This window comes from Phyllopteryx taeniolatus, chromosome 18 (assembly GCF_024500385.1).
Source record: "Phyllopteryx taeniolatus isolate TA_2022b chromosome 18, UOR_Ptae_1.2, whole genome shotgun sequence".
In the NCBI taxonomy this organism is placed as follows: Eukaryota; Metazoa; Chordata; class Actinopteri; order Syngnathiformes; family Syngnathidae; genus Phyllopteryx; species Phyllopteryx taeniolatus.
Genome location: NC_084519.1, coordinates 12,800,176 through 12,824,623, shown reverse-complemented (window position 1 = coordinate 12,824,623; position 24,448 = coordinate 12,800,176). Strand labels below are relative to the sequence as shown.

The 24,448-nt window shown below is 40.3% G+C and overlaps 2 protein-coding genes across 4 annotated transcripts in view; one reads left to right on the top strand and one right to left on the bottom strand.

Annotated features, from left to right (window-relative positions):
* The window catches only part of afg1lb (AFG1 like ATPase b), a 31,824-nt gene that overhangs the window by 4,253 nt on the left and 3,123 nt on the right, over positions 1-24,448 (bottom strand). For all 3 annotated transcript variants that reach the window (XM_061753747.1, XM_061753746.1, XM_061753748.1), the window contains exons 3-10: positions 20,993-21,047; positions 20,060-20,161; positions 19,694-19,821; positions 14,917-15,016; positions 11,235-11,293; positions 2,746-2,828; positions 1,724-1,794; positions 419-519 (exon numbers count right to left, since the gene is read on the bottom strand). In XM_061753747.1, the coding sequence (XP_061609731.1) occupies positions 419-519; positions 1,724-1,794; positions 2,746-2,828; positions 11,235-11,293; positions 14,917-15,016; positions 19,694-19,821; positions 20,060-20,161; positions 20,993-21,047 (699 nt within the window). The remainder of the gene's footprint in view (positions 1-418; positions 520-1,723; positions 1,795-2,745; positions 2,829-11,234; positions 11,294-14,916; positions 15,017-19,693; positions 19,822-20,059; positions 20,162-20,992; positions 21,048-24,448) is intronic.
* Positions 9,379-24,448, top strand: part of snx3 (sorting nexin 3) — a 33,748-nt gene continuing 18,678 nt past the window's right edge. The window contains exon 1 of the mRNA XM_061753760.1: positions 9,379-10,371. Coding sequence (XP_061609744.1) covers positions 10,285-10,371 — 87 coding nt within the window. The 5' untranslated portion in view covers positions 9,379-10,284. The remainder of the gene's footprint in view (positions 10,372-24,448) is intronic.

Genomic DNA, 24,448 nt, shown 5'->3' with positions numbered 1-24,448 from the left:
TGTTTAATTCTTTTTAGTTGTATTTAATTATGCCATTACTGTATGTTGTAATGATGTACAATTTAATGGAGAGCTATTTTTCCTCATTAAAACACAACAACAATTTTTGTTGTTTTTTTTGGGGGGGGGGAAGCCTGGAATGGATTAATGGCATTTACATTTATTTCAACAGGAAAAGCTGATTTGCGATACAGGTGTGGTCATGGAACGTATTAAACATGTATCTCAAGGCACCACTCCACGTATAAAAAACATCCATCCATCCATTTTCTTTACTGCTTCTCCTCACTATATGGGAAAATCATATTTAAAGCCGCGAATATTCTGTATAGGCTTTTATTTTCTGAATGATCTTAAAACATAAATACATCTAGGTATGTATGTAGATATACTAGGAAAATAGAGTTAAATCACTCACTCTTCCACACAGCTCGTGGAAAGTGCAGTCTGCAACGGAGCCGCAGGTCTTCTTCAGCGTCACTTCCCTGCCCAGCACGGTGAGCACCTGAGGACCAGTAACTACGGAAACACACCCCATCGTGTCAGTAATTTCATTATTAATTTGATTTCTAAAAGCGATATTGAACTGGTGGGGGCTCTTATGATAAATAAATAGAAGAAAAGTATGTTTTTGGCTGGGTTTTCTGAAGGAGGAGATCTTCTTGAAAATAACACATTATCATATCAGTCAAAGTAAAAAATATTTGTATTAAATATTAGTTTTTTGTGCTCCCAGTCTCACCGTATAGTCATAAAGTATAATAGTTCCATCCTGTGAATGAATGTGCTAAAAATGAACAGAGACGAACTGTTAAGGGCATTATTTTGCAAAATACTCAGTTTACTGATAATTATAATCAATTGGAAATCACTACAGTAGTGCCTTGCCATACCAGCTAACGAGTGCTGAGATGAGGCTGTCAAAATTACTCTCAAAGTAAACATAAAACAAAGAGACTTACACTTTGTGAATTTGAAACAGCCACATAGCTTTGCTTTTATATAAATCCGTTTAGCTTAATGCTAACAAACAAGGCAAAATACCATGGCCGGGCTAACGAATAGCATCAGTGTCACTGTATTATAAGCCCTTAAGTAACTGATATTTGAACACAGACAGTGGCGCAACATATGTACACAAACAATATAACAATACACTCTGGCCTATATTCTTTATCCTCCTGCAAAGAACGACTAACTTACTTACTGAGCAATTGTGCCAGTCTCCATGTAAATCCATACGTCTGTATTATACTGTTAAGTGGTCAAGGCACGCACACCAGAAGGAGCAGCACAATGTCCATTGAATTGCAGAACAAATGTGGCAAAAAATGTTTAATTCTTCACATTCTACTTCATTATGTCATTACTGCGTATTTATATAAAGTACAATATTATAGAGCAATCTCAATACATTACAAAAATGATTTTTTGGGGGGAAGCTGAAATGGATGGCATTCCCATTCATTTTAATGGGGAAGGAAAATGTGTGAGTGTGATCACGGAACCAATTCAACTTGTATCTCAACGCACCACTATCAATGCTACCGTCAATGTGAGGTGTCCACTAAAAGCTCAAGTTGCAATGCCATTATGTAAAGCTATTCTTATTATGAGGCATCTTAATGGATTTCAAAGCTTATGGTAAAAGGTACAATTACAACTTACCTACTTACTACTGTTGTTTAAATTTATTAAGCATTTGAAATAATGCTCTCCTTACAGCTATTTTGTGCAAAAGCCAGCTCGTCAAACATCGCATCCAAGACAGCGTCTGCACCAGGCTCTCCTGTCCTGCACACACACACACACACACACACACACACACACGCAAACACGGGGTAAAAAAAGAGCTAATGGAATATGAAATTAATAATGCTGAAGTGGTAACATCAAACATAAGCAGCGACAAGCGCAGTGCAAGAGGAGGCTACTAAGCTTTTTACTTCACGAGTAGAAAAAAAAACAGGATGTTCGACACTAAACACAAGCATTAGCCAGTTGAATGCACATCCAAATGAAGTGTGTGTGTGTGTGTGTGTTTGTGTGTGTGTTTGCATTATTAAATAGTGAGTGATGCACTCTATTTGCATAAAGTGAAAAGAGGAGAGTGCTTGAGAGCGTGTGTGTTCATAACAGAGAAAATTAGCTTTTAATGCTCAAGCCATTTTGTCACATTCTATTGACTCCACTTTTGCTCTTGGGATGATGGAGACTTCATCATCCTCAATTCCTCCTTTTTTGTTGTCACTTTCTGCTCTATATGCTGTAGCTATAAAAAGTCTACACACCCCATGTTTTGGTGATATACTAGAACAGCTGCACCTTATTTGGGGTTGATCAGGTAAATGGTAGTAGGTTTGCGCTTACGCAAATTTACACAGTCACCTCCCCAGTTAGAAGAGGGTGTGCAGACTTATGCAACCACAGTATCTTAGATGTTTATTTTTTACTTCTCCCCGTGAAAACACTTGAATTATTTTTCAATTTAGTTGTACAGGTTTTCAGTCTATTAATGGTAGAAAAATGTTTCGAGATGATTTACTGTATCTTGGTCTCATCTTTTGTAGTACAAAATCCTGCCATTTGGACAGTGGGGTGTAGACTTTTTATATCCACTGTACAATTACTTTATGTGCATGTGACTAGTGCAGACTAACATCTGCTCTCCATTTGACCAGGAAGTGAGGTAGAGGGCAAATATAAATTAGACGGAAGTAAGAATAATGTGCGTTTGGGTCTTACAGGAAGTAGAGTTTCCCTGCTCCAGTCTTGTGCAGCCTCCTGTAGTCCACACCTGAGTCGAGGCAGACAGTGTGGCAGTACTCCTGCACACATGCCAAAAAAATAGTTTTAGTTTTATAATTATATTAAAAAATGAAATGTATTAATAATAATAATAATTAGAATTTTTAAAAATTCATTCCACAAAAACAGTCACATGCACAAAAAAGGAACAAAGCACACTTTTTTCATGTAATAATAATTGTAAAACAAACGACATGTAATTTTACGTCTCATTTTTAGAATAAAACATTTCGTGGCAATCAATACTTCTCATATTCTACTAAAGGCAGACTTGTTGATACAACTTTTTTGTGGGACTGCATTAGATTGTGCATGTGGCTGGTGAGTCAAGTCATTATGAAAACATGTAGACATGGATTTATTATTCATTTAATTAAATTAAATATATTACTGATTATAATCCTTTGAGTGAAAATCTATGAATTACATAAATAATTTGAGTGTATTTTTAAATTGTAAACTAGTTCCCTGTAGTAGGGCTAAAGGGCACACTATTTATCTGTATTTATAATGACATAATATTTAATTGGCCAGGATAGTTTTCTAGGCCAAATTATTAACTGGTAATAGAGAGAAAATAATGATTAACTTCTTCCATTTTAAAATTCAGAGAATCTTTGCATGATCATATTCAGAAAAATACAAAAAATATGAAACTGAAATACACCAACTTTCACTTTTCTTTTATTTCCAGATGATAAATCATCTCCAACTCTTCCACCTATTTTTTCTGCTTCTTTGTGTTAAGAGTGGAGTAGCCCCACGCCCCCCCTCCCCGCCCTCTGAAAATGTGCGTCGTCTTCCTCAAAATAACAAAAATGGACAACAAGCAAAGAAGGAATGGATTCTGCAGCAACAACAACAGAGCAGAATGTGTCTGCTCTATTCTTCCTGCTGCTATTCAAAGTGCTGAACCTGTAATACGCAGTTCAAACTTTCCCATGCAGAGTACAATGTCAACAGGATTCATGTCAGGGAGGACAGCGCAAACTGTAATCATCATCTCCGCTATTCTTCGCCGAGAAAAGACAGGAATTACTACGCCTCAGTCCCATCAATGCCATCAAGGCGGACCGGCTGAGCATTCAACGACGCATTATGAAATCAGCAGATTTCTGCCACTGGCCTCCTTAAGCCGCGGGATAATTAGCAATCATCATAAAGCAAGAGGCCGGAAATACTCCATTCTTCTCCGCTGTCAACTTTTTATCCACTCGTCCACTCGGAGCCAATTGGCAGAATCAGGTTTAATAACAACCTGACAGAGTCGCCCCCCCCCCCCCCCCCCTCGCCCATAAGGGACCTGTCATTTCATCAACCTGCCGTGACCTTGCCGATGGCTAAACAGTGCCAGGAAAATAAGGGTAAAAAGGTAGGAAGACGTCACAATCACAGGCCACATTATTAGAACGAGCGCTATTGTCTTCAGCCTCCCTTTATGAACTAGCCACCTAAATGCACAAATAACAGCGAGGGAAGACCGAGGCACTGGAAACACAATCAGCCGTGATGATTCCAGAGGTTATTTATAATCAGATGAGGCTGAGGCCGCATGGGTCATTACTTGATTATCCATCTCGAGGGCTTTGTCACATCCTCAAAGATTTAATCCGCCTACACGTCGCCGGCTCCTCCGCCACGCTTTCCTCGTGATCTTACTTTCATTTTCAAACGAGCCATGTGGTTTACGATAAACAATAGCACCAAATAACTTTGGTCAAGTTCTTGCGAGAATTTGGTAGGGAATACTACAAAAACAAAACTTCATCCACAAACATGGTGGACATGCTACAATCTTTTTGCAAAGTGTAGTTTTGTACGAATCCGATTGGTTGGCGACCGGTTCAGGGTGTACCCCGCCTCCCACCCGAAGATAGCTGGGATAGGCTCCAGCAGCCCGCGACCCTAGTGAGGAGAAGCGGTAAAGAAAATTGATGGATGGAAGTTTTTTTTTTTTTCCTGTATGAAGTCCTACAAAAATAATGTGAGAATGAGCATCAGTGACGTAAATTTGATTCTAATTTTTTAAATGTAGATTGATGGGACCTTACATGTGATTTCATATGCATTTGCACATTTTAACTACTAATTTGTCAGGTATGATGTTCTCTATAGCTACAGATTATGATACAGTTGAGAATCATGTTAATTTTAAGATTCTAGTTATTGATAGTCAAATATTTGTAACCAAAAATCTTTTAAAATAAATAAATACCTAAATAAATAAGAAATTCAACTAAATTGCCTTTTTTAACTCTTAGAGGTATGATGAAGGACCAAAGCCACCTTATGGAATCCACACGAGTATAAACGAATGTTTGACTAGTTGTGCTGAAGCTTTGAAGAGAAAGAGCGAGCAAGGAGGGAGCTGACAGACGGGACAATAGGTCCCCGCTGAAAGAAAGTCATCCAAACACATGTAGCTCCTCTCAAGTCATTGTCCCAACTGTCCACTGCTCTCCCCGGGCAGGCGTTTAGAATTATACAGAGAGAGATTTTTTTCTTTCTTAAAGTGGCTTTTTATTTTTGGTGACTACATCTCCTCCCCTGTGTGCCTGCTCCATCTATATCCGCCATATCTTTTCTTCATCTTTTACGCCTCCAAAAGTTGCTTTTGAGTCTTTCAAAGAGCGCCGTGCCATTGAGCGGCAACAAAAGCCAAGGATAGCTGACTATTGGGCCCTGATGAGGTCCACTCCCTCATTACCCGGCAGCAGAAGACATTTGATGATTTTTTTTTTTGTTTTTTTTTTGTTTAGCCCGAAGAGAATTGACCAGAACTCAAAAGAAATGTGGGGTGGGAAGGCTGAAAAAGAGATGAGGGAGGGAGGGAGGGAGGGCGGCGCGGGTGAGGTGGTGGGGTGAGGCTGTCGCTCATTCAAGCGTGTGTGTCTTACAGCCTTGTGTGCAGGCATGGAAAGAAAAGAGGGGAGGCAGGGATAGAGAGGTCGAGAGAGAGAAAGCTTAAAACACTGCCTTTATGCTGGCAAGTTCTGGACGACTCTTATGACATCAAAGTGTTTTCACTAACTACTGCAGTGTGTGAGAATGAGTCAGGGGCGGGGGTGCTAGTGATTTTATTCATTCTTACGCGGTCGTGGGTTGAGCGGGGGGCTTTGTGACAATGTGAACACCCTAATTACACCTAATGATCTATTCCCTTAAAAAGTGACCGCCTTGGGCCAGCCGCGGTTTGTTCTGTGGGGTCGTTCTCACAACCTCCTCCTGCCTCCGGCTGCCCCTCTTGGGGAAACATCTATTGAGGCGTACAGGCCACACCTTTCGGGATCAGGGACCCCCCACAGGACCCCCCACCCTCAAACAGCTTTCGCACAGCGTCGAGGCCCAAAAGCAAACCACGAAAAAAACCACACTCATTATGGCTGGATGTGGTTTCTGCACCTGGCCAGTAGGGGCTCCACATGCAAGTAAGGAATTCCACAGCTTTTAATGGGGGTGTAACCATACCAGTAAATTCCCCAGTGAATGAAAGATTCTCAATTTTAATAATACGCATCATAAAAAAACAATAGTATACAGGGTGTCCACAAAGTCTCTTTAGAAATATATATCTACCCTGTTCGAAGGTTATATTCAATAAAACCCTAAAAAAAATGCTACTCCTTCAGAAAAGGCACTGTGTACCGCAAATCTACAGAATTACTCTTAAGTATCGCAGACATCCATCAAGAAGTGTTTTAAGTGAGGCAAAGTATATAATATCTACTCACCGTTTTGTAATCATTTCCACAGATTTATTTATTTTAAATGTGTTAAATTGTAAAGAGACTTTATGGACACCCTCTATAACAGCTTAAATCTTTTCCTTTTCGGAAAGTCCAACATCAAGTTTGTCAACTTTTTAGGGAATGAATGATGCAGACGAGTGCAACAGTGGCAGACAAATGGATGTCATGTTTAAATACATTAAGAAAAACACATTTGGAGGATATGGGGGGGTGGCGGGGGGAAATAAAAAAAAAAAGAAGGGGGGGAGAACATCTTTCAATTAAGTTTTGCCTTCAGAAGATGATTCCTTGCTTCACAAGCACACACATGCTTGATCCCACTAAACATAAAACCCATAAAACATAAGTGTGAAAAGGGGGGGGGGGGACTCTAGCCAAGGTAACTGAATCAATTAAGAATAAGTAGATTACCGTCCTCACACTCCAAGAGGAGGACGATTGATTCATCTTCAGCCATTATTTGGAACTCGTTTTAGACCCTGATATGAAAGCCTGCCATAAGTACACCGTGTGCTACTGCCCCGCCATTGAACGAACTAGGAGACAATGTCAGTCATCCAAAATATCAACGATTATTTGATTTGAACAGGCAGGCGGCAGCCTCTTCACGGGCAGTCCTTCTATCCAAGGTCTCTGCTTGAGGAGCGTAACCCTCTGCTTTTCTTCTTTCTATAGTATTTCTCTATTTTCAGATTGCACAGCACACATCGTGTTAACAATGGAATGGCAAAAAAGAGAACAGATCAAAAAAGAGGTTAGAAACAACAGGAAGCCCAGAGATACTTAAAAGTAGCTTCAGGGTTGTTGTCATGTCCCCCAAACACACACCACCACCACAAGACACACACATACGAAGCATTGTGTGCTACAAAATACCGAGGTCTGACCTTGGGGGAGTAACAGCAGCAAGCAGAACAGGATAGTGACAGAATAAAGAGCGGGATAAAAGGTTACCGTGAGGGTGGGCAATGAAAAGTGGAGTGGAGAGGGAGGACAGTTTGGGAGCAAGTCCGTCTTAGTTACATTACTGGCAGTGTCCATTAAAAAAAAAAAAAAAAAAGAAAAGCCCTTAAACCCTGTATTTTACACAACGCTGAGATTTTTGCCTTGACTACAAAAGAAGAGAGGATGAAACAACTGAATAGATTTCATCATGGAGTCCGTGGAACAACGGATGAGAAACATAATCTTCAAATGATTTAAGAAGTGAAAAATATAGACCAAAGTCAAACAATTTGTTGTTCAACCAAAATCCTCTGGGGTAAAATATGTATCAAAAAAGCAAACAAGCATCTGACGTCAAGAAGGGTTAATTACACTAGTTTTTTTTTTTGTTTTGTTTTGCTATGACACTACAGGAGGGTACCATTCATTCATCTGTTTATTATCGTGCTTGTATATATATATATATATATATATATATATATATATATATATATATATATATATATATATATATATATATATATATACCAAGAGACCAAGATATGTTCCTTAAAAAAATCCCCAGGAGAGTAAATAAATGTTTTATGATGACTTATTGGATGATTGAGCCTGGGTCCAATGAATTCACTTTACATTTCCGATGGGATCATTTGTTTGGAAATCAGAACAACTCGGACGTTTTGGACTGTATTCAACTTTGGAAATTCCGCTGTCCTAAAAAAGTGTGAAGCAGCCAGGAATGTTGTGACGTTGCAGAGGAAACAAGTGATGGAAGAAAAGGATGTTCCATCTAATCAGGAGTCAGTTGTTAAATAAAGACGTCAACCCAAGCGGAGAGAAGCGCTTGATTAACCTCTTTCACTTCAGCCCAGGTGACAGGGTGGAAATGTCACTGGCTATTTCTTAAAAAAACAAAACAAAAAACTTAACACCATCATTCACCCTCTTGCCGCCTATTGAAGCACAATCAGGCACGCATATACAAGATTGAGTTGCATCGAGGAGGAGGGCCCACGTCCGTGGTCCCTGTGAGCATTAATTCAATCCATTGAAAGTCCAGCAAGTTATCGGGGCGACCCAGCTAAAAAAAACGCTTTAACTCTTCACAGCAGACCGCTATAGAGAGTGGCGTGAACACGCCGAAAAAGGCCCCGAGCCTGAAAACCAGATGGCCTCACAAAAGGAAACATGGAAGTCTGAAAGACACGAGGTAGTGCAGGGCAGAGCGGGACAAGAGGCATTCAGGACCATGATGAGGGTGGATTAAAGAGGGCAAGGGTGACGCTTGGTGGCCGGGTGGAGAGCATGTGGACTCCTCAAGTTGGTAGAGTGGGAGATCTTAAGCCAGTTCAAGTCACCACAGTACACTTTGAATCATGCTGGCGTTCTCACCTTGGAATGTGGAGGTTGGACGCTAATAGCGCAATACAACGTGCCATTGAAAAGGAGCATTTTGAGCGCTTCCATTTCGATAGTAGCAAGGAAGTGTTGATTCTCTGGCGACTGCAGTGTGCCTCGCTACAATCTTTAGGTACCATACAAACGTAGTTGGCACTCCAACAAAATGGGACCAAAAGAGAGCAGTTACCCTTTACAACGTCAAACAAAATCAGTTCTTTGATGCCCCGATTTGAGGCTGTCACCATCACAAAACCTTCCCGACAGATGTTTCGAAGTTACAAGTGCCGTGCACTGAAATAGTTTGCACAGAAGCATAAGAATATATGGCCATGAGGCACAAGACATTCAGTTACAGCCGTAAATACCATCTTTCATTGCCTAAAAGCGTTTTTCATGCGGATATTTATTGTAATACCACTTTACTACTAGCATAGGTTAATGAGAAACTAGCGCACAATGCGACTGAGGTACAAATTCAGGTTAGGTCACTGGCATGGGAACGAAATGTGGAAACCCAGGACCCCCTGTACAGGAAATGTTTTAGTAATGTTTTAGCATTTACATGGATAAAAATAAGTTAACCCATAAAATACAAATACACTAAACCTAGAAAAACTTGCTAAACAATTCAACTTGGCGAATAAGTGAGAGTGAAAAATATTAAAAGTTGCTGCATGTGCCTCTGATCTCTGTAAAACAAAGTTAAGAACTACCTGTACTAAAGAAAATACTACTATTACTACCACCAGTTTCAGCTAACATTAACAGGCAACCACACTGCATAAACTGGATCTTTTGCTACGTGCAACGTCTGGTATAATGTTTTTCTTGCTCTTCTCTCACTGTGGGATTTTGGTTAGCATGCCTGCCTCATAGTCAAGAGATCTGGGTTTACTTGGGTTTCACTAGGAATCCCCAAACATGCGTCTTAGGTTAGCTCAGACTCTTGATTGCTGTGTGTGAATGTGAGTGTGAACGGTTGTTTGGTGCTTGCTGTACCCTACAATTGGCTGGCAACCAGTCCAGGGTCAAACCCGCCTCTTGCCCAATTACACCTCAAATGGGCTCCAGTTAAATGTGATCCTAATTTGTACACTACTATAAAAAAAAATTTGATAGATGGAAACAAACTGCACTATATGGTGGAAACGATCAGATTAATCACAGGCACCAAATATACTACACATAGTACCACATTTTACTATGAGAGTTTTTTGTTTTTTTTATTACCGTATTTTCACGACCATAAGGCGTACTTAACGAGTTACGCCACAATTTGTGAATGGATTGTGGATGCTTGGGCTAACGTGTCTCATTTCTGAGGAGCCGCACGGCAACGAGACTGACTGCGACATTGACGAAAGGGAACCTGGCGTGTTTGATGGAGAACTTGCCCAGCTGTTCATTTCGGATACAGAAGATGAGGACTTTGATGGATTTGTGGATGAAGGATTCATCAAAAAATAACGTGAGTACATTGTTAAATACTTCAATAAAGTACAACTGAACTCAGTTTTGCTCCCACTGCCTTTTTAAGAACATTGTTTTAGCGCGCATGCCGTAAGTTTTAAGCTAGCGTATGTTTTACCATGCCTGCGCCCAATAATACGGTGTGCCTTATGTATGTGTTAAATACAGAAATAGACCCCGTAACTGAGACTCCGCCTTTTAATTCGGTGCACCTTATGGTCGTGAAAATACGGTATTATTGCTTTGAGAGTTTTTTTTGTTTTTTTTTAAACTTTTGAAGCAAAATATGCAGCCGAGCAAACCAGTCGAAGTCTCCTCGCTTATTTTTGCACTGGCATAAGCATTGACCTGATCGCTGACCTTATAGCAACCTGCACCGCATTTGATCTATCCATCCGCGATTAAGGTAAAGGGAGCGTGTCATTTGTGTGATTAATCTAAGTTAATGCATAGTTAATGTGAGAATTTTTTTGTGATTAATGGCGCAAGCTACTTAAATTGCAAAGCAGATCATTCGCTATGGATGCAAATGGCCACATCTTCGCTCTAGGACCACCCCCTTTTACTTTTGAAATGCAAGCATTCTGGGTTAGTCACTCTGCTCGTCCACCTTTCGTATTAGCTTTTCTTGCTCTCCCTTTTTTTCCCTACTCTCACACTTTTCACGCGAATCTTTCAGCCTGCTCTGATCAAAGACAGCTTTGTGACACTGCGAGAGGCATCCGGGAAAGCAGAACACATCAAACTGCTAAAAAGCAACTTGCAAAACACAGGCAGCACATGCAAGCGTGTGCCCGCGCATGTGTTATGAACAAATGAATATATTAACAACACAAGAGCGGGATGTGACTTTGTCTCTACCTTCAGCACGTCGATGAAAGGTAGAAAGGTGTCCCTCTGAAGTCCGTTTTTGTACAGATCTGAAAGAGGAGGGGAGGGCCTGTATTAGAGGTGCTGTTTAGCCTCCTAATAATGTCATTCCCCGCCACAGATTGGCACATAAAGTGGCTATTGATGAACTGAAGGATGAGGTTGGGGAGGTACGACAAAAGAACTGGGAGCAGAGGGAGAAAAATGGATTTCTCTACCGGCAGAGCGGCGGCAACATAAAATTCATTACATTCCCAAACAATGGTGGCGAGAGAAAGGACTGTCGCCTTTTCAGGGCGGACAATATCCACAGCGGCTAGCTGAATAAGGGTTTCAATTAGCTCGGCTGAAACAAATTACATCTGAAGTAGCATCCCTGATAGACAGATAAAACAGGTCGGGATTCACACACAAACCCGAGACAAAGACACCGCGTACGTACGAGCGCCAGCGCACAAACAGACGAGGCTTAAGCCCTCCAGCTGCAAATGCAATGCAACTGGTTGTTGTTGATGTTTGGGCTTTAACTCTCTACAATAGGACTGCGCTTTCTCTAGTAGGAACTTGGATACTGTGATGGACTGCATCGACATGATTCAAATGAGTTAGTGGTTGTTTACTTTACTTACGCTACAATGTTGCTGTCGTAAGGTAAAAGGTAATAACTCTTAAAAGATTTTTTATCTGCCACAGACCCCCAAAAAATCGGGCATTTAACAGTTTTGGTCGTCATGTGTGTGTGGTGTGCTCCGAGAATCTCAACACAGCAGACCACACACATTAATATTCTGTCCCACGGCCCATCTGGAAATTTCTCGAGGTCACGCGTGATGTGTAGAAAAAAGGAAGAAGAAGAAACGCTTCAGGATACGCGCTGATGTTTCCCGAGTGTTCCCGAAGGTTGCCGAAGCAGAGAGCCTTGAAAAATGGCGATTTTCTAAAAAAAAAAAAAAAAAATGACTTTCTTTGACAAATACTTCTTGCTATTTGGGAAACCAACTTTTGGACAAAAAACGACATCGGATGAGACGTGTTTTCACATGTTTTCACTCACGTTGGTTTCTGTGTTCGCCAGTCTCGGGTGTTTCTTTGATTGGCTACATTCTGTTCCACGTCACCTTTCTCAGGCGTCGTGACTCGGGAGAAGTGGGCATTCCCCACAGACGTGTCGAGTTTTGATCGTAAATATTAACGCAGTCATTATTTAAGATTGTCGGGCCTGATCTGTTTCGCCAACATTTTCTTATATTTATCAGTTCTAAAGCATCTTCTTTTCGCCACTGACTGTTTTCTGCTGCTTCGTCCACCGTTGCCGTTTTGTGCCGTGTCTGTTTTGTCGAACAATTGTTGCCGTTTGATGACCTATAGATCGGATGCGCACTCGCGTCGGGTAAATATCCAATTTATATCCACATATGTAAGAGGCCCGGGTCGAATACGAAAAAAAAAAATGTAATCGGAATTGTAATGTTCACATTGACATGAAAAAAAAATCTGTCTTTGCATCCCGAGTAGACAAATCTGGGAAAGAATTTAGCCATAACCCATTAAGTAATTATATTTCATTCAATTATTGGGTCCATCTAAACACTACATCCTCGATCAAAAGATGCTTGAGGCCTTTAATGTAAATGATACAGTATATGAGAGCCCGCGTAATGATGGCTTTCCACACCAAAGACACAATTTATACCGTCATGCTTTCTGGCTAGTATGAGTCTCCATTAGTATATAAAAACAAAAAAAATCCCAGAAATCTTCTTTATGTTCTCTCACTCGAATCTATCACCAAACACATCGAGGAGCCTTTTGATAGTGCCATCTCCACATCAATAAAGACGGCAAATGTATGCCTTTCATGTCCAATTTTCTCTGTCTGCCGTCATGGATTCCATTAACAGCGCAATTAATACCAAGCAGGCTCTCTATTAAGTTTGCACGTTTTGGTTGCTTTGTTCTTAATAGCTTGTAAATAACAGAGATGTTGAGTCTGTGTCTATTGACATCTTGTTACGTGCACTTTGTGTCCACTCAGACTTGACAGAGACATCCTCTTGTACTGTATGAAAGGGTTATTTATTGACCACCTTCATTTCAGTCTAAAGGGTAAATGCACCAGATTAGGGGTATTAAATATTACTCGCCCCCTGGGTTTGTCAGCTAAGTCTATTTAAAGGTGAGAACCTTAGGGAAAAACAGTAAAGTGGTCACCAATGTCACCAGTTCACTCTTCCCATGCACATTTATGCATCAAAAACTGGATCAGTTCTTTTGGTACCATTCACGACTTGTAACATAACTGAACCCAATTGTAATGGTTGGTGAAAATGGGACTAAGTGTGAATGCTGTTTATTCTTCTTAACTGTTTCTGCCTCTTAGGAGATTTTAGAATGTTGAAATAGGCCGGGTTAGATATGTTGGCAGTTTTCTGGATGTAACGTCATTGGATATTTTTTTTCACAAGCAAAAAAGTAGTTTCCAGGGTGAGCCTGGTAAATGCAGTGGGGTGGGCTAAAATAAGTGGGGCCACAAAGAAATGACAATTAGGAGAAAAAATAGAAACATTTTTGTCAATGTCATAATTCATACGTCTTTCTCTACAGACCATATTCAATTAGTAACATATGTAAATAATCATTAAAAAAATGGACTGATGACCTAATAATCTGAGCAAAAGCTTTCAGTCCGTGTATTCAAACAACTGTTAAACATCCCCAAATTATGAGTTGACATCGGCCAAACTGTAACTTGACTGTCCTCGTCACTATGCAGATATGTTTATCTCACAATTTTTTCTTGTAAGATTGTTTTTTTTTCTTTAAAAGTAATTATTTTATGGTAGTAAGCCTAAGACAATATTGAGACTTTTTGCGGGAAAAGAAAATCAGCTCCACCAAAAGATTACAACTTTTGTTTGATAGATCTAAATTTTTCGTAAGATTACAACCTTTTCCTCAAAAAATGTAAAATATAAATGTTTATATTTACAAATATAATATAACTATCAAATATAATAAGAATGTAATATATAATATAAAATATATATTTACAAATATAAAAAAATAGCTTTATTCCAATAAAATATACTTGTGGAAAAATGTCAACTTCTCTGGTACGACTTTTTTCTCATTAAGTTTTGCTTTTTGAATTATTGAAAATGTGTTGACAAAACGCAGCCTAACTCTCCTAACGTTATGACTTTTTTCTGACAATGTTATTTATTGATCCTAAGATGATGACTTTTCTCCCAAAAAATGCAACTCTATTACCATAATGTTGTGACTTTGTCTTGATATAATTCTATTCTCATAAAATTGCGATATTTATCAAAACACTAGTTTTGACCAAAATTATGACTTTATTCTCGTAAGATTGACTTTTTATTTTTTATTTTGCAAACATTTGTAATATGTCTATGTACCAAAGACCACCATTTGTGTTCTTTAAAAAAGTTTATTTTCCTAAGATTACTACATTTACTGACTTTGTTGTTGTAGTATGTGTTTTTGTTTTGTTTTGTTTTGAATGTGGCCTTTACACCTAACAATTCTGCATTTAAAATTTGTAATACTAATAGCTTTTATAGTGGAACAAATGTTGTCATTTGCTTCTTAGGGAAACACTATAGCAGTGACAAAATGCAAAACAAATTTTGAGTAGAGAGATTTGTACCATCAGGGGGTCTATTGGAGGTCGCCACCACCACCACTCCGGTTTTGAACAACGTCTGAAAAAGTTGCCTCAAGATCACGGCATCAGCGATGTCCGTCACCTTGATGTAAAGAGAGAAGAAAAGATGACAAATTGATTGGTGATTCATCTTTACTTGTATTTGCACGCAACGTAGGTCAAAGCAAGTCATCAACACTTCACATTGATTACTGTCATTCAGGTGCGCTCATTCAATGCTTTTGTCTGGCCATGGTCAACACACTTCTACCTACACGTGCACACCACAACCACTTGGAATGACTGCAAATGGTCAGGATGATGAGGACAAGGCAGTGGACACAAACTAATCAATCGAGCAAATGCAGCAGACCGGGAGCCCACATCCAGACGTGTGAGTGTGTGTGTGTGTGTGTGTGTGTGTGTGTGTGTGTCCCATGGGCGACATCAGCGTTCAATTATCTGCTGCCTTTTTCTTCCACATCATTTCCACCGCAAAGCAAAGGTCGATGACAACGCTGAAACAAGGCCGTTTGTGAGTTGCCGGCTATTATGTGAAGGGCTCTGACCTTTCAATCAGCGATGCAGCACTCTCACTTTTGTTCTTAATCCTCTCGTCTCTATTTTTCACCTCTACGGGAAAAACATAGGGAGAGAAACCTCTTCACGGCCATCATGCGTGATAATCAAAGCAGCGTCTATATAAGCTGCCCAATGAGGTCAGCATATGAAATCATTTTACCAAGAAATGTGCTTTCTTTTTAACTTCTATACACAGGATCTTTTTAAATTCATATTTTGAATCGTTTCTGTTTTCTGTTTGGTCCAAGTGTCTTTAGAAAGTAGCCACGTCACTGTTAGGAAAAAAAAAAAAAAAAAAAGGAAAAAAAAGACCACAACAGATCATTTAAACACTTCCATGAAAAAAAATTATAATAATCTTTCCTTTCATGACAGCATTCAGTCTACTTGTTTAGGAGTCTATCAGCATGGCTCGTCCTCACATGACAATATTTCTCCACTGTTCCATGCAAGAGCAACCAAAATCTTTTAGAATTTCTTGTGCGCAGGCTCCCATTCAGGCTATCCCATTGCTGGTATTTTAACAGTGGTGTGTTGATTTTCTATAGCCACTGTACAGTAATTCATCCATTTTCGATAGCGTTTGTCCTCATTAGAGTTGCAGGTGAACTTGAGCCTATTCCAGGGGACTTTGGGCGAGAGGTGGAGTTCACCCTGGTCAGGTCGCCAGCCAATAAAACAGCACATTTGGACAAACAACCAATGACACTAATATTCACATCTGTGGAAAATTTAGTCCTCCGTTAAACTCCGGAGTACCCGCAGAAAACCCACATAAGCACAGTCAGAACATGCAAACGCCACACAAGAAAGGTGGGGCTGAGATTCAAACTCCAAGACGTGTTGTTGACCAGTAGGCCACAGCGCTGCCCTGTAATACAATATATATCCTTCCTGGCCTCCTCTGATTATGTACCATACAAGAAAAAAAAAATCTGTTTCCAATAATAAACTGCTAACTTTCTTTTAAATGATATTGAATCTGTGAAGGAAGAAATGCTAGTTTTGGCCCATGGTAAGACCGTAAGTACTGTAATCTTATCAAAAGCACAGCATTTGAATGTGATCGTAAGAAAAAGGTGACCTGTATTCTGCTCTCAAAAACATTTAAGCAATGTATCCTACATTTGATAAGCTTTAATCAGAATAATGTGATACCTCTCATCAATCTATTAATTATCACAACTTTTAACAGTCCACAACCAGTGACTACACCGATTGAAAGTTGTAACACCAACAGACAAAAGTTTGCATCTTAAAGTCAAGTTTTGGAATCAACCATTAAACTCTGCAGTCTTGAATTAAAGTCCCGCCCTCGCCACTTTGCTCTCTTTGACAGACACTTCTAGTGGCCTTACCCACAGCATATGTCCCCTTTCATAACCTGGAGAGTCTTCTGCTTTTTGTCTATTAGCCCCACTGCCCTTGCCAAAACTTGATTAACGTGTGTGTTAAAGCCTTGATTTGGCTGAGGAGAGGTGCCCGGGGCCATCAAATTAGTGCGTGCAATTGTGTGCTCTCATAATGAGAATCAACAGAAAGCCAAGGCTCAGTGTGTCTCTCTGAAAGACGGCCCCCTGTTTTCTCCGACCGCAGGATTTTATTTTAATTTGAAAAGACTCATTTAAAAATGACCATTTATACAATCTGGATTTGTTTATTCATGTGCCCTCAACACAGGCATAGTATGGGCGGGGGGGGGGGGGGGGGGGGGGGCAATATTGATTGCTGAATGACTCGAGGGGGGAGAGTGGAGGGGCCTGATGTCGCACTTGTGGAAGACAAAAAAATAATAATAATGGCGCAATCTCCGTCGGCCAATACCAATATTTAAATGAGCATCCAATTACTCAAGCGGCTGTGCGTTTACAGAGAGCCACGCGGGTGCCACATTAAAACTCTTTTGATGTTACACCTCTTTATGTACACAACATACGAGCAATTTCTAAAGGGGGGCTGCGCAGTGACCGAGGCCCTGAGACAATGATGCACAATCATTTTCTTCACACTCCTTTTCTTCCCTTTCCCATCTCGGACGTCTCAATGGCGAGTATTCATTAGGGGAGCTGCAGAAAGAAGGGAGGGGAGCGGGGGGCTACAAATTACTGATAATGGCACGGCGCTAATGAAGAGAATGGAGAAATGTCATTAGCATTTAAGAGGATAAGATCCATCTGACCCTCTGCCGCCGCCAGTTGCTTTCTAGCTCCACTCACTTAAAGAAGCAGGAGAGCGCGACTGATACCCAGAGCCTCATTTGCATAGCTGAGTGGAGGAGGATGCTGATTGGTATAGACCCCCCCCCCCAAAAAAACCTCCCCGCCTTCACTTTTTTCTGTCTACGCCATCTCCGACGCTCCCCAACCTTGAAACCTCTTGTTTATGCATCACAAACAATGCGCGCGTCTGCTTGTTTCCCCCCTTCCCATTCAAGCCAAGCTGCATGGCGACGAACGCAAACAAAAACAAATCAATGAGCAGCGGGCACAAACAGCGGCGTGGTTTGAAAACGGAAAAGGCGGGCGCGCATGAAAGGCGCTCTTGATCGTCACACGTGCACACAGGAAGTGATTAGAGAGCGCAACCACACCTACTGTCACCTCTGACCTGCGGCTTTTAGCGGTAATGATATCAGAGAAATGACGCGCATTGTGCTGCTAACGGATGTGCTCGGCTCAGTAATTGTAAAGACAGAGGAGCGCTCATCCTGTAAGGCGCAGGTGTCAAACTCGAGGCCCAAAAAAGTTTGCCACAAATTTTCCATGACGTCTGTTTAAGCCACAAAACTGATGATGATGGTAATAAGAAGAAGAAGAAGAAGAAGAAATGCAGGGGCAATTATGTACTGTAACATGATGGCGTTATTATTAGGCTTTCCCACACTCAACATATTATTTAAAGGACATGAGGTGTAACTGCCTTGCCCTGCAGTTGTGTTATTTTGGCGGACGCTACATTAGTGTAGCAAAAAAAGCTTACACAATACCCCACACATCAAAAGAACATATAAACATTAGATGGTTGTATTGTACGGTAGACGTTTTTGTCACACTACAATATATATCGTTATATCATACAGCTGTAGTTCAAACTTTCACATCGTTTTACATGGTCCATGAAAAGTGTGCCTCAATTTATCCTCCACTTTGGTTGAAAACTAGCAATAACTAGAGCTACCAGCAGATTTTAAGGGCCCTAATTAGTGTTTTTAATTGCAGAATTTTTCAGACTGTTCATACTGTTATTGTTATACTCCTGACACACAAAACATGAGCCGTTAGTTTTACATTTTTGTTCCCTTAGCATATCGAAAGTGAATCAAAACCATAAAAATCAGCTTATGTACTGAACAGTGATTTTTTTTTTTAGGGCCATTACATTCCTATTGAATATACATGTATGTGGCTTCTCTGTTATGTTCCACCCTTGTAACCTGTAACTTTAACAACGATATGGCCCACGATGACGATTTGACTCCGCTGCTGTATGCCAAACCCCCAGAGAAAAGAGCCAAATAATGAGACTTTCTACCGCACAAATGACTTTCTTAGTTTTGGATGCAAAACTGAAGAAATCCATTTTTTTAGGTGACTTGTGCAATCATAAGGTAGATTTTTCACTGGCACTGAGGTTTGAACAAGTTCAGCTCTAGATTCTGGAAATCCTATGACTGAATGCTTTATTAAACAAGAACCACTAGGTGTCCCCAGTCCTGTTTTTGTTGCCGTTTTGCCATTAGAGACTCTCCAGTTGCCCACAGAGGGGAGTGAACGCCAAAATTCAACTTTCTACCTTTTTGTTAACAAAAATAAATACATTGAGATTATTATCAATTTTCTTGTTTCAATACTAATAAAATAATTACAGTAGCTCTCTCTAAACACACACTAGACTTTGTGATTAAAAAAAATAATAATAAAAAAGCCTGGACTGCATCTTGAGCATCCTTACACTCAACATTAGATAGCCTCCTCTTGATTTATTTTTGCAATTGTTCCTACATGTTAGCACATAGGCCGAATTGTTCTATGTGAATATAAATCTCAAACTGCTGCTTGATATCAAAAAGTACATTTTAAAACACACTTGGAGACCCCTACGCCCCCAAAAGTTAGACAGCAAGTACAATTTGTGAAAATGTATGCAGAGGAGAGTGGGGAAATACTATATCAACTCTGTCAGTAACACAGTCACTCACCTGAAACTCATCAAAACACAAGAGGCAGGTTTCATGGGAGATCTCCATGGCAACCGGTGATATGGGGTCATAGGTAAACATGCTGCCCAGCTTTCGTCTCGGCAGGCTTTGTTTCCTCCGGTGGATCCCTTTAAGGCAGCGCACGTAAAATGTCACGCACGTCTTAAAAAGCACACCTGTGCGGTCAAACCAGCGTGAAGCAGTAATTTCACCTATGCCTGCATAATGGCAGAGAATTAGCAGCGAAGCTTTGAGACAAACAAAGAGATAAGTATAGCATAGAGAGCGTTGGAGGGGTCGGGACATTTTCACTCAACTTAAGTCAAAATTCCGGTTGCTGTGTTGCAGTGGAAGGAGAACACTAACTTTTGTGGATGTCCAGCATGAACGCATTGAAGTGGACTCTCTTTTTATGGCTGTTTTGCACCCCGCAGTAAAACATATCCATGAGCATGGTCTTCCCTGTACCTGATTGGGAGAGACAGGCAGAAAGACTATATTTGCATTTTTTTCCATAGACAATAGGCAGCAAACTGTAGACCCAGACACTTGATTAGGTACATTAGCTTCATTAACAAGTTCAATGGTGTACAGTACAAACAATTATGTACCCACCATCAACTTTAATGCATGATGTAGAAGGTTTACAGTGTGTTCCTGGGAGGTGAGTTTCTTTTCAATAACCTGTTGACATGCACTTCCTCCCAAACAGAGCTTTCTGTTGTACATTTGCTTATTCCTCTGTCACTCTGCATCAATTACACAAATTCTGTTGTTGATCAGTAGTATTGCACTATTGCACACTTGTACTGTATAATTTGTTATACTACAAGAGTGACTCCAACTACTGGAGACAAATTCCTTGTGTGTTTTCACATACTTCCAATCTGGTACAGCTGATTTGGATTCTGATAGAGACATTTCCATTATACATCTAATGCCAAGCTAATTATTTGTTCTATATCAAGCAGGCACACAGTTTCTTAGCAAAGGGCTTTCTGATTAATGCTTGTTGTAATGAATTGTCTGTTGTATAATTAATCGATGTACAGTGACTATTATGGCACTTCATAAAATTGGTTTCCAATTTGGGTCTTGAGAGGAAAACTTTGGGAACTCCTGATGGAGTGAGATCCAATACAAGAGCTGTATCAAAAAGTACACCTTTGTCTTCAGAGAGGTATTAATTTATTGTTCTTGTAGTTTTCACTAATGCACAGTGTGTAGGTACCAATAATTTTGTATCTTGTGAGTGCATATTGCAAATATACAAAATATATGCAACGTATATGTTCTTACCAACATCTCCATATATATAGAAGCCTGTAGGTGGGGGAGGTGGTGCATCTTCTTCCTATACGTGGGGGAAAAAGTCAAACTCAGAAAAAGGTTACATCCTTAACAATATAGATATCCTAAAGCCATGCATGGATGAACTCATGAATACAACCCCAATTCCAATGAAGTTGGAACATTGTGTTAAACAAATAAAAACAGAATACAATGATTTGCAAATCATGTTCAACCTATATTTAATTGAATACACTACAAAGACAACATATTTAATGTTCAAACTGATAAACTTTTTTGTTCTTAGCAAATAATCATTAACTTTGAATTTTATGGCTGTAACACGTTCCAAAAAATCTGGGACGGGGTCACGTTTACCGCTGTGTTACATCACCTTTTCTTTTAAAACAACTTTCAATAAACGTTTGGGAACTGAGGACACTAATTGTTGAAGTTTTGTAGGTGGAATTCTTTCCCATTCTTGCTTGATGTACAGCTTCAGCTGTTCAACAGTCCGGGGTCTCCTTTGTCGTATTTTACGCTTCATAATGCGCCATACATTTTCAATGGGAGACAGGTCTGGACTGCAGGCAGGCCAGTCTAGTACCCGCACTCTTTTACTACGAAGCCACGCTGTTGTAACACGTGCAGAATGTGGTTTGGCCTTGTCTTGCTGAAATAAGCAGGGGTGTCCATGAAAAAGACGTTGCTTGGATGGCAGCATATGTTTCTCCAAAACCTGTATGTACCTTTCAGCATTAATGGTGCCTTCACAGATGTGTAAGTTACCCTTGCCTACTAACACAGCCCCATACCATCACAAATGCTGGCTTTTGAACTTTGCGTCCATAACGGTCCGGATGGTTCTTTTCCTCTTTGGCCCGGAGGACACGACGGCCACAATTTCCAAAAACAATTTGAAATGTGGACTCGTCGGACCACAGAACACTTTTCCACTTTGCATCGGTCCATCTTAGATGAGCTCGGACCCAGAGAAGCCGGCGGCATTTCTGGGTGTTGTTGATAAATGGCTTTTGCTTTGTATAGTAGAGTTTCAAGTTGCACTTACGGATGTAGCGCCGAACTGTATTTACTGACATTGGTTTTCTGAAGTGTTCCTGAGCACATGTGGTGATATCCTTTGCACATTGATGTCAGTTTTTGATGCAGTACCGCCTGAGGGATCGAAGGTCACGGGCATTCAATGTTGGTTTTCGGCCTTGCCGCTTACATGCAGTGATTTCTCCAGATTCTCTGAACCTTTTGATGATATTATGGACCGTAGATGATGACGTCCCTAAATTCCTTGCAATTGTATGTTGAGGAACATTGTCCTTAAACTGTTCGACTATTTTCTCACGCACTTGTACACAAAGAGGTGAACCTCGCCCCAGCTTTGCTTGTGAATGACTCAGCAATACAGGGAAGCTCCTTTTATACCCAATCATGGCACCCACCTGTTCCCAATTAGCCTGTTCATCTGTGGGATGTTCCAAACAGGTGTGTGATGAGCATTCCTCAACTTTCTCAGTCCCAGCTTTTTTGGAACATGTTGAAGCCATACAATTCTAATTCTAATTCCACCTTCAAAGCTTCAACAATTAGTGTCCTCAGTTCCAAAACTTTTATTGAATGTTATTAAAAGAAAAGGTGATGTAACACAGTGGTAAACATGACCCTGTCCCAGCTTTTTTGGAATGTGATGTAGCCATAAAATTATAAGTTAATGAACCCATACGTAAACTTAGTTATATCCGTCACTGTATAAGCCCGAACCGCCGATTCATAAACAAAGTATTGTGAGGCATTAAGCCACCACTACAGTTTGAGGTTTCACATTCTCCAGACTAGCCCACTGCAGGGGAGGAAGACAAAGGGGATCTAATCAACAAGACAAGCCAGGGTTCCCACGAAAGAAAAGCATCATCAGAGGAACAATGGGGGGATTTGTCAGACAAAACGGGAGAGGAGTGAATGAGGCTCCATACGAGATGGACTGGACTTGTCTGTGTGCAGCCTGTTTAGCGCTGCTAATTGTGATACGGTACTGTTGCATTGAGGTGCTGCTGGAAGTCATTGTGCTGCCTGCCTCCTATCATCAAAAGGTCCCTGCTTCAAAAAAAGAAAAGAGGGGGGGGAAAAAAATAGAACGGCTTCTATGAGACCAAGCTGCCCATATCGAGTAAAGCCAAATATGTAGAAAGAAGGCCGGAGCTATTTAAATGCAAGTGTCATCAGTCTAAACATGATGTGAATTAATACTGTGTATAAACAAACTGGATGTTATTATAACCTGTAATAATACAGTACAAGCAGGAGAGAGGAAACCCCTCACGACCCCCACCCCATAGTTGACCATTGAGCGTTCAGTCACTAAAACAATAATAAGCCTAAATAAAACTAAAGTACACGGTTTACCATTTTTAACCGTCATATAAGTGTATAAATAAGTTAACAGCTGTACAGTTGAGCAAATTACGCCAGTCATTAACTTTGATGTCTGATGCAGTGACATGAAGAGGGAGGATTACCGCGTCTGCTTAAGAGGTGAGTCTCTTCTCATTAACCTGTTACACACTATCCCAGAAAGAACTTTGTTTGCTTTTTTAGGATTTTATGAACCATGTTGACTTTTTATTGCCTCAGACAGCTATATAGTGGTGTCTTGCGATATGAGTTTAATGTGTTCCAGGACCACACTTGTAATGCAAAACACTATTCAAATCATCTTTCCCAATTGAAATTAATGGAAATGCCATTAATCTGTTACAGCCTCCCAAAAAAAAAAAGAAAAGCCAGTAAAAATAAAGGAAATAGGACCCTATAATATTGTACATTATAAAAACATTGTAATAACATAATTTACTAGAATGTAAAGAATTAAACAGTTCATCATGATTAATTCATTGCAGCTCCTTCTGGTGTGTGTAACATCACCACTGGGGGCAGTATAATACAGTCATGCAGAAAAGGGACTACGAGTTTCACAACTATGGTAAGTGAATCAGTAAGCTGCAGCAGTAATCGTTTTTTGTAGAGTTTAAAGAACGCAGATATCTATCTTTTTGTTTCCATATATATTTTTTCTGTCTAGGTTTCAATGTATTGCTGCCAGTAACCAGGCAACATTACAGTGCTTCGGCATTAGATAAGCTCTGAACAGAAACGTTTGTCCATTTTAATTTAGTGACTATTTCATGGCGACAGCACTCAGTGTCCACTGCACAAGGAGCACTTGACTCTGGTAAATGTGGACAATGCCTGATTGAAAACTAAATGAAAAACAAACTTGTTGCCTATCCTCTCTCTCACACACACACACAAACACACACACACACACACTCTCTCACTCTCACTCACTCACTCACTCACTCACTCACTTCTCTAGCCAAGCCCCTGGTTGAAATACTGGACCGGCAACAAGCCTTTCCTGTCTGCTCCGGCATAACAGTGTTGTGACTTCTC